Genomic DNA, 11,239 nt, shown 5'->3' with positions numbered 1-11,239 from the left:
ATGGTGGCCATTCTAGAAACGTCTGTAGCCCTAGTATTTTTCTGAAGTAAGGGCACAGATAATACAGTAAATCTATCATAGTGTTGAACAACCCTGTCGAAAGGCAGTGACTGATCTCACTTGTCAAGGTTGTTTGGTGACAACCTGGTGCAACACATGGGTGCTTGTTGTAGGCGGATATACCGCAGCAAGTTCACTGGACTGACCCACCAGAGGATTCCATATGGATGGTAACCCCAGTGTCTATGGAACAAATCCTCTAACGAATGGTGGTGCATGTGATCCTTAGACTTGAGATCACGAGCGCCTTGTGCACCGATTGGGTTAGTTTGACACTAGCCCAACGCAGTTCTATTCAGCTGTATACGGTAGTGATTGCTGCATCAAAGATGTATCAGACTATGGTGGATCGAGAGGATTCATCATTCTTGGGTACAGGGAAGTTATCTCACCACAATTCAGTAATGCGATGACACTAAAACTATGGCCACAATGGATTGAGTTGTTACTCGATCCAGTTTATAATTCAGGTCATTAGTCTAGTAACTGAATACAAATATCGAAGTAACTGAGGTTGACACTATTATATGCCTCGGTCTCGTAGAGATAACAATGATGAAAGGATTGGATTTACGATAACCATACGTTGACGGAGCTTGTCGCTGAATCCGAATCTTCGGTGGCCATGATGCCTTACTAGGGGCCAATCTTGGTCTGTGTGTAGTAAGACGATTAATTAGTGTTAATCGCGATGCTACACACTACCAGTATGATAAGGAGCCTACAGGTCACCACACATAAAGATAATTTAAGAGCCAGTTTATAAGAATGGCGTTTTCATCTTTTTAGGCAAAAGGGTATTTTGGTAATCTCACAGTGCAATTAAATTTGTTGAGATCGTAGCCTTTATTTAATTTGTTATTAAATTAAATAAGTGAGATTATATTTAAATATGTGTTCGCATATATTTAAATGAATATTGTTATGTTAAATGTTAATAACAGTCCCATTTAGATATTTTAATTATTATTATTATTATTATTTCAATTCAATGCATTAATATATATATATATATTAATTGAATTGAATTGAAATAATAATAATAATAATAATTAAAATATCTAAATGGGGCTGTTTAGACATAGGGGTTGTTTGGGTTGGGGGGATTTAATTGAATACTAGTAAATCCTAAATCCCTAAAAGCGAAAAAAATGCGAATAAATGACAAACAAAATAACCACACACACAAAAAAAAGATTTATAGTGGTTCACTCTCTGTATTAGAGCTACATCCACTTTGCCGCTACGGAATTTCACTATGAAGAAGAAGAAAAGAAATTACAAGAATCTCTCAAGCCTCACAAATTGACTCACTCTCTAAACCCTATTTGGTAGCTCTCACTCTGATTGTGGCTTGGCCTTCTACTTAATTTGTGATATCTAACTCTAGGACTTAACCCCTTTTTATAGGTAATACATGGGACACAATTCCTAATAGGACTCAAATCTCATATCCTAATAGGAATTATATTTTAATTCCTAATACAATTATAATCCTATTCCCAATTGTATTCCTAAAATAAAACAATTCTACTTAAACACAAATTAGGAAAACCCATGTCTTAATCCAACTCTAATTTGCATTGAATTTGGCTCCACAATCTCCCAGTTGGAGACTAATTCAACATATCTTCAATTCTTCACTTCCATCTACAGCGGCATCAACTTTTCTTTCTTCAAGCGAGAAGTCCAACTGAAGTTGTACACAACTTCAGTTTCCCAAGTGTAACCACCTTCATAAACATATCAGCTAGATTTTTACTCCCTTGAATCTTCTTAAGAGCTATAACTCCTTCTTCCAAAACTGAGTGTATGAAATGGTAATGAACTTCTATGTGTTTTGTCCTAGCATGGTAGACTAGGTTCTTTGCCAAGTGAGTTACACTTTGACTATCACAATACAAAGTGCTCTTCTTATAATTCTGACCCAATTCTTCTAGGAACTGTTGTAACCATATTAGCTCCTTACTAGCTTCTGTTATAGCAACATACTTTGCCTCTGTAGTAGAAAGAGCAACAATCTTTTGTAACTTTGAAACCCAACTGACCTTTGTACCATCTAATGTAAAGATATAGCCTGTGGTACTCTTGCAGTTATCAATGTCACCAGCCATATTAGCATCCACATAACCTTGTAGCTCTAAGTCTGACTTCCTAAAGCATAATGATGAATCTTTATTACCTTTCAAATATCTGAGAATCCATTTTACTGCTTCCCAATGTTGCTTTTCTAGATTGCTCATGTACCTACTCACAACTCCCACTGCATGTTCTGTGTCTAGCTTTGTACATACCATGGCATACATAAGACTGCCAATCATTAATGCATAGGGTACCTTGGCCATGTAATCTTGCTCATGCTCTGTAATAGGTTACTGATCTTTGGATAGTTTAAAGTGACTAGCCAAAAGAGTACTAACTATTAGAGTAGGTGCCCTAGAGCCAATCAATTATTGTAGAATTGACTCTTTGTAACAATGTTCATTGATCAATAAAAGGCATTTTATTCTATATCGCGTAAATCATTATTGTATGTATTGATATATGTCCTTAGAATGGTAGAACCGTGACGAGGGTATCAAGTGTTTCAAATCTTGATAGTGAGAACCCTATGAGCACATATGGTGGCCATTCTAGAAACGTCCGTAGCCTTAGAATTATTCTAAAGTAAGGGCACAGATAATACGGTAAGGCTATCATAGTTTTGAACGACCCTGTCGAAAGGCAGTGACTGATCTCACTTGTCAAAGTTGTTTAGTGACAACCTGGTGCAACACATGGGTGCTTGCTGTAGGCAAGTTCACTGGACTGACCCACAAGAGGATTCCATATGGATGGTAACCCAAGTGTCTATGGAAAAAATCCTCTAACGATTGGTGGTGCATGTGATCCTTAGACTTGAGATCACCGGAGCGCCTTGTGCACCAATTGGTGTAGTTTGACACTAGCCCAACGCAGTTCTATTCAGAGCTGTCAATACGGTAGTGATTGGCTACATCAAGGAGTGTATCAAGACTATGGTGGATCGACAAAGGATTCATCACTCTTGGGTACGGGGGAAGTTATCTCACAGCGTAATTCAATAAATGGCAATGACACTAAAACTGTGGCCACAGTGGGATTGAGTTGTTGCTCTATCCAGTTTATAATTCAGGTCATTGGTCCAGTAACTGAACACATAATATCGAGAGTAACCGAGGTTCACATTATTTCTATGTCCCAGTCTCATTGAGATAACAGATGATGAAAGGATTTGATTGTATGGCAACCATATCATTAACAGGTAGCTGTTTCGCTGAATCTGAATCTATCGGGTGGCCATGATGCCTTGCTAGGGGCCAATCTTGGTCTGTGTGTAGTGAGACGATTAATTGGTGTTAATCGTGATACTACACACTACCGGTATGATGAGGAGCCTACAGGTCACACACATAGAAGATAATTTAAGAGCCAGTTTATAAGAAGGGTGTTTTCGTCTTTTTAGGCAAAAGGGTATTTTGGTAATTTCGCAGTGCAATTAAATTTGCTGAGGTCTTAGCCTTTATTTAATTTGTTAATAAAATTAAATAAGTGAAATTATATTTAAATATGTGTTCGCATACATTTAAATGAATTATTGTTATTGTTAAATGTTAGTATATGATAAATATATATTAATTTAATTTAATTGAAATAATAATAATAATAATTAAAATATCTAAATGGGGTTGTTTGGACATAGGGCTTGTTTGGGTTAGTGCCCAAGCCCATTCCTTGATGGAATAGGGCAAAGTGCAACACTTTGTGAAATTAAGAAAGTAATTCATTTCAATCATTTTGATAAAAACCCCAGCCCTTTTTCTCTCTTGCACGCCACTTCACATATGCTTGAATCAAAATTTTATTTTTGATTTTGTTCTTGGTTCTTAAGGCTATAGAGGATCTAGCAAATCCCTCTTTAGTTCCTTGGGGTTATCTTCGTGTGGACTAACGGTGGTTTAATCCTACCTTTGGATCGGTAGCAAAACCCATTCAGAGATAAGTTGGAGGAGCCTCCAAACGTGCGTATGGTTTCTTAACTTTAAAACTGATTTCCTGCAGGTTTGTATTTAATGTATAAATTGTTAAATTTGTGCCCTGATCTTGGCTCTAAGGAATGATCCATGTTATTTATGATTTTTATTTCCGCTGCCATGACTTGATCGTTTCCTAACACTTACTGGCTTTGCTCCAACAATGTTGAACCTATTGAGTACTTTCTTCACCTACTTTTCTTGTGACAGCTTCAAGAAACCTTTGGCTTTGTCTCTAGTAATCCTCATACCAAGGATTTGTTTTGTAACTCCCAAATCCTTCATAGCAAACTCCTTTGACAATTGTCTTTTTAGCTTGTCTATTTCCTATTTACAAGCCCCTGCAATCAACATGTCATCTACATATAGTAATAGGATGATATAGAAGTTACCAAGTTTCTTGAAATAACAACAATGGTCTGCTTGGCATCTAAGGAAACCGTTACTACACGTAAACCCATCAAAATTCTTGTACCACTGTCCAAGCACCTGTTTTAGCCCATATAGGCTCTTTTGAAGTTTGCACATCATTCTGTCCTTTCCTTGTACTTTAAAACCCTATGGCTACTACATATAAATTTCTTCATCCAGTTTTCCATGAAGAATCGTCATCTTTACATCTAACTGCTCAAGATAAAGGTCTTCTTTTGCCACTAACCCAAGTATTGTTCTTATTGTAGTCAACTTGACAACTGGAGAGAAAATTTCAGTGTATTCAATGCATTCTTTCTACTAAAAGCCTTTCACGACCAATCTTGCTTTGTATCATTTGCTGCCATCATGTTCATCTTTCACCCAATAAACCCACTTGTTTTGCAATGCCTTCTTCCCTTGTGGTAGCTCTGTCAATTGCCAGGTTTGATTAATAATGAGTCCATCTCATCCTTCATAGCTAGCTCCCTCTTGATTGAGTCATCAACTTGCATTGCTTCCTCATAACACTCTGGTTCACCACTATCAGTTAGTAAATATAGTGCAAAGAAGGAGTGTACCTTTGTAGTGGTCTTATAGTCTTGGAAGATCTTCTAGGTTCAAACACGAGTGTTTGTGGTTCAACTTCTTGAGCTATTTAGCTTGCTCTTTCTGGTCATTGTCTTGCATGCCATTCATTGGGAAGTCTTTCAAAGGAACTACCTCTTGCTTCTTCGCTTCAGTGCTTGGATTTTCTACCTTCATGTTGAGCCTATCCTTGTACATCACTTCTTCATTGAATATGACATCTTTGCTCCTTATAATCTTATGGTTTTGGTTATCCCAAAAATGATAACCAAACTTGGCGTCACCATAACCAATGAAAAAACATTTGTTAGATTTAGCATCAAGCTTACTTCTAAAAGTAGAGTCAATGTGAACATACGCTAAACAACCAAATACTCTTAGGAAAGAATAATTTACCTATTTGCCGCTCCAAACTTCTTCTAGGATTTTTCAATTTAGTGGTACAGAAGGTCCTCTATTGAGCAAGTAGGCTACAGTAGTAATTGCCTTGGCCCAAAATGCATATGGTAGTCCAGCATGCAATCTCATGCTTCTTGCACGCTCATTTTGGGTTATGTTCATCCATTCAGCGACACCATTTTGTTGAGGAGTTGCAGGAATGGTCTTCTCCATCTTAATTCCATTATTGGCACAATATTCCTTGAACCCTTGATCAATGTACTCTCCCCCATTATCGGATCGCAAGCACTTCACCCTTAGGTTTGTCTCATTTTTAACCATGGCTCTCCACTGTTTAAAAGTCTCAAAAACATCAAATTTATTTTTCAAAAATAAACCCATACCTTTCTGCTCGCATCATCAATGAATGTCACATAGTACTTTGAGCCTCCAAGGGATGACACAGGAGCAGGTCCCCAGACGTGTTAGAGTCATGAAAGTGACTCTATTTCGTTGATAAAAAGATCCCATATGTAATTGAATTGAAGTTATATTGAGACAATTAAGAAAAATTATGAATTTATGTATAAAAATCATATTTTGAGTTTTTCTTACTAATTTAGCATATTTGGGATGAATTTGGAAATGGTGTGAGTTGATATTAGGTTGTGGTTCATGGATTAGGGGTGATTTTGTCTCATTTATGTTGTTCAGGGGGTAAAATGTCATGTTTCAAGGGGCTGATTTTGTCATGTTTCAATCATGCAGGGACCAAATGGAAATTTTCCAAATTTTATATAAAACTACAGTGCAAGTTCTCAGATTGGTTGGCTGCCGCCCACCAAAACTCTTCACCTTTTCCGATCAAGCTCCGGTGACCCCTCATCTCCTTTTCCGGCGACCTTTTGGCATCCCCTTGCTCCGGTCACCATGAAACATGCACGCCACCGTGAGCTTCATCTTCCCACCGCGACGCTTCGCATTCTCGACCAGATTTCACCATTTTTCGATGACGTTTCAGCTCCCCAGGACTGGATCTCCCTTCCCCACGACCGGATCTACACTTCCCTAGCTTCAGCCGCCGCGAAAACCGCTGGAATCCGTTACTTTGCCGCCGTGCCTCTTCATCTTCCAACCGAAATCTTGCTCATTTCCGATGACTTCTCACCTCCCCAGGACCTGATCTGAACTCCTCATCACTAGAGCTTTCCATCGATACCTTCGGATCCCATTTCTGCCACCGTTTTCTGGAAGACCCACCGAAAAATTAACGTTTTCCGGCGAGTGCGGCTATTCGTATTCCAGGCTGTCCGTTGGTTGTTTTCGCCCCTTCTTCGTATCATATCATTATCGGTTACCTCCTCTTCGCCATGATCAGCTTCGTTTGTTTCAGCCTCCGTCATCACCACCATGAGCGGCTGAGTTCCCGGTTGTCTGTTACGATGTAGGCGAGATCGAGATTGACTCCATTGATCTCCTCATCAGCTCTCGACTAGTTGGATGAGCCCAAATGTTGGACATTTGGTTAAGTTTCTTGTATTCATATTATATTTGTTTTCGTTTCAGTTTGTTTGCGATGCTTTAATATTATTCTGATGCTCGACGTGTTGAATTGATAATGTCCATTGAGAACATTTATTGATATATAACTTTTCGCATAATTGAATGTCGGTTTGAGATTATTGAATGTTGATTATGACTTTAAATTGCTTCGGTACTGATTGCAATTTGTAGTAGCGTTTAATATCATTTCTACTAGGAATGCATTTGTTGTGTAATTAGTTAATTGGATGATACAGGTTGATAGGTTGTACTTGTTAACGTTGTACCAACTAGTGGTGTTTAAGTGTTTAGCGTTTTTCGGTTAGTCGATGATAGTCTTTAACCAATCGATCTGTAACTAAGACGACAGGGAGACAGGATAGATTATACCTAGCTTGCTGGAAGCCATATTATTGATTTGCCTAGCCTTGTAGGATTAGGAAATTGAAGAGCGAGGAGAGGAATTGTAAGAGTTGGTCTTGAGTCAAACCAAACCCGTAGCAACAACGCTTTTAATATTGTGTTTTAGTTAGCAATTTATTTAATGCTTTTAATTTCCTACAAGTAATTAGTTTCCTTAGTTTTAATCAATCATTCTGCCAATTTCTCTTTCGTTAACTCAAATATACATTAGGTCGTTAGTCTTGCTCTCAATGGATTCGACCCTGCTTACTGCTAACTACGGTATTTAGGTTTAATTTTGTGACCGTAGTCCCCACACGTCTATATGAACCAACTCCAACTTCTTTGTCTATGGTTCCCTTGCTACTTTGGAAAAACTTACTCTTCTTTGTTTGCCAAGGATGCAACCTTCACACAAACTGTGATCAATCAACTTCAACTCTAGTAGTTTTCCTTTTGATTGAAGCTCCTTCATCCCTTTCATGCTCACATGCCTAAGTCTACAATGCCATAAACTTGAGGTAACACTGGCATCTGCGACTGCAACTAGAAGTCATGTAAAGAGTTCCAGTTTTATTTCCACGAGCAACCAATATGGCTCCTTTAGTAACTTTCCATACACCACCAAGAAAGGACACATTATGCCCTTCATTGTCAAGTTGCCCAACTGATATTAGATTACGCATCAATTTGGGTACATGCCTTACTTTCTGGATTTTCCACACAGATCTGTTTGTCATCTTCAACCTAACATCACCCATACCTACAATACCCAAAGGTTCTCCATCTACTAGGTATACCTTTCCATGATTTCCAGCCACATAATTTTCTAGAATTTCACAATGTGCCGTGGTATAGAATGAAGCTCCTGCATCAAAAAGCCAAGAGTCAATAGAATTATCAACAGATAAAAGTAAAGCATCTCGTACCTCTTTAATTACAGCATTGGCGGTGTTACTATTGCTGTTCTCTTCTTTCTTTGGTACTTTGCAATTATTCTGTATGTGGCCTTTGTTGCCACTATTCCAACACTCAACTTTTTTTCCAAACCTGGACTTGCTCCTTCCGTTCCTTGATTTTGATCTTCCTCTACCTCAGTTTGAATTTCTATCATAGTCTCTACCTCTTGTTTCAACATTCAAAGCATTCGATGTTATCTCACCCGAACATCTGTGAGTTTTAATTTTGCACTACCTGTTGAATTACTAATTACTGCTCTCATAGACTCCTAACTATTTGGTAGGGAGGCCATAAGAATTAGGGCACGAACTTCTTCATCAAAATCAATTTTTACAGACGACAATTGATTAATGATTGTATTAAAATCATTCATATGCTCTGTCACAGAAGCACCTTCTCTCATCTTAAGATTAAATAATTTTTTCATAAGATGTACCTTGTTATTCGTAGAAGGCTTCTTATAAATATCGGACAAGATCTTCATCAACCCTGTTGTGGTTGTCTCCTTCACCATGTTACTTGCCATGTTCTTGGTCAATGTCAATCGAATGACTCCTAATACTTGTATGTCAAGGAGTGCCCAATCTTCATCTGACATCTTTTCAAGTTTTTCTCCTAAGAGGGGTAGATGTAATTTTCTACCATACAGATGATCTTCAATTTGCATCTTCCAGAATGTGTAATCTGTTCCATCGAACTTGTTGATCCCAGGTGCTGATCCTCCTTCTTCTCCAACCATCGCTTTTTTCCTCAAATCTCGCTCTGATACCAATTGTTGGGGAGATTTAATTGAATTCTAGTAAATCCTAAATCTTTGAAAGCGAAAAAAATGTGAACAAAGGACAAACAAAATAATCACACACACAAATAAAAGGTTTATAATGGTTCACTCTCCGTATGAGAGCTACGTCCACTTTGCCGCTGCGGAATTTCACTATGAAGAAGAAGAAAATAAATTACAAGAATCTCTCAAGCCTCATAAATTGGCTCACTCACTAAACCCTATTTGGTGGTTCTCACTCTGATTGTGGCTTGCCTTCTATTTAATTTGTGATATCTAACTTTAGGACTTAACTCCTTTTTATAGGTAATACATGGGACACAATTCCTAATAGGACTCAAATCTCATATCCTAATAGGAATTATATTTTAATTCCTAATACAATTATAATCCTATTACCAATTGTATTCCAAAAAGAAAACAATTCTACTTAAACACAAATTAAAACCCATGTCCTAATCCAACTCTAATTTGGATTGAATTTGGCTCCACAATCTCAACATTTCTCACCATGGCTGCTACCTTAGCCCAAAGCCAAAGCACGAGAGTCGGATATTATTCAAGTACATGCCCTCGAGCTGAGTCCATTATGAGGTCAATGGTTCAAGCTCATGTTCGATCTAATCTAACAATTGCTCCTGGTTTGTTAAGAATGCATTCCCATGATTTCTTTTTTGAAGGTTATGATGCTTCTATTCTTATTGATGGACCTAACTCTAAAAAAACTACCCCACAAAACAATCTATTGAGAGGATATGAAGTTATTGATGATGCCAAGACACAGCTTGAGGCTGCATGCCCTGGTGTTGTCTCTTGTGCTGACATTCTTGCATTAGCTACCCAAGATTCTGTTGTTCTGGTAACTATTTAACTTTCTATATATATAGCATTGTGTTTGTGGGTTCCCTCTTTTGTTTGAGCCAAAACTAACTGTGGTCTTACCATTTAATGCAGACAAATGGACAAGTTGGCAAGTACCTACAGGTCGCAAAGATGGGTGGGTCTCATTAGCTTCTAATTCTTCTAATTTGACAGGTGCCAGAGACTCCATTGAAGTGCAAAAGGCAAAGTTTTCTACTTTTGGTCTCAATACTCAAGATCTTGTTACCCTTGTTGGTAAGAATTAATCTTTATACTTAAATTAAAGACAACTTAAATCCAATCCATGCACATCATTAACACACCTTTTTTTTTGCTTGCTAATTAACAGGAGGACACACCATAGGTACTTCAGCTTGCCTACTCTTCCATAACAAACTCTATAATTTCACTACTACTAGAAGTGGTGTTGATCCCTCAATTAATCCTACATTTCTTCCTCAATTTCAAGCACTCTGCCCAAAAAATGGTGATACCACTAGACGCGTTGCATTAGACACTGGGAGTCCTACAAGATTTGATACATCTTTCTTTGGAAATTTGAGGAATGGTAGAGGTGTACTAGAGTCTGATCAAAATTTATGGATTGATGCTTCAACTAGAAGTATTGTTCAGCGCTTCTCGCAAGGATCAAGTTTCAATGTGGAGTTAGGAAGATCCATGGTGAAGATGAGTAAAAACGGTGTCAAGACGAATACTAACAGGGAAATTTGTAGAATATGCTCAACAATAAACTTGTTGATGCTTGATTTTGACACCAACGACTCACACGTACAAAGTGCTATGCAGACTTAGAAATCACACGTGATAGGGAAAATTGAAATGAGACAATGAATGGGAAGCGATATTTAAAGTGGTTCGGATGCTCAAAACCGAATCCTACATCCACTGTTGTTGTATTAATAGATAGGTAAAATCAAGTCGCATGTGGCGAGCTGAGTTACAATCTAGAGGGAATACAAAAAAAAAGAGCGAGTGAGTGAGAGAGAGTGAGAGAGAGAGAGAGAGAGAGTGTGTGTGTGTGTGTGTGTGTGTGTGTGTGTAAGCTGTTTTAGTCTAAGATCAACCAATCCCATAAATGAGAGGGGTGTCCTCTATTTATAATAGAGAGTTCAAGGTATGATTACGAGTCTGCAAGTGGGTAGGTGTCGTGCAAATCCTTCTTTGCATCACATTGGTTATCTGC

General features: G+C 38.0%; 1 protein-coding gene across 1 annotated transcript; it reads left to right on the top strand.

The window, feature by feature from the left end:
• Positions 1-7,025: 7,025 nt before the first annotated feature.
• LOC116117427 (cationic peroxidase 2-like) lies at positions 7,026-10,848 on the top strand (the record flags this gene model as incomplete). The annotated part of the gene is given in 5 exon segments (XM_031403455.1): positions 7,026-7,038; positions 9,681-10,033; positions 10,129-10,135; positions 10,138-10,290; positions 10,385-10,848. Coding segments are annotated over 5 exon segments (990 nt in total), but the record flags the coding sequence as incomplete, so codon positions are not given.
• Between the last annotated feature and the right edge of the window lie 391 nt (positions 10,849-11,239).

Source organism: Pistacia vera, unplaced genomic scaffold (genome assembly GCF_008641045.1).
Source record: "Pistacia vera cultivar Batoury unplaced genomic scaffold, PisVer_v2 Contig1230, whole genome shotgun sequence".
In the NCBI taxonomy this organism is placed as follows: Eukaryota; Viridiplantae; Streptophyta; class Magnoliopsida; order Sapindales; family Anacardiaceae; genus Pistacia; species Pistacia vera.
This window is presented reverse-complemented; position numbering and strand designations above follow the sequence as displayed.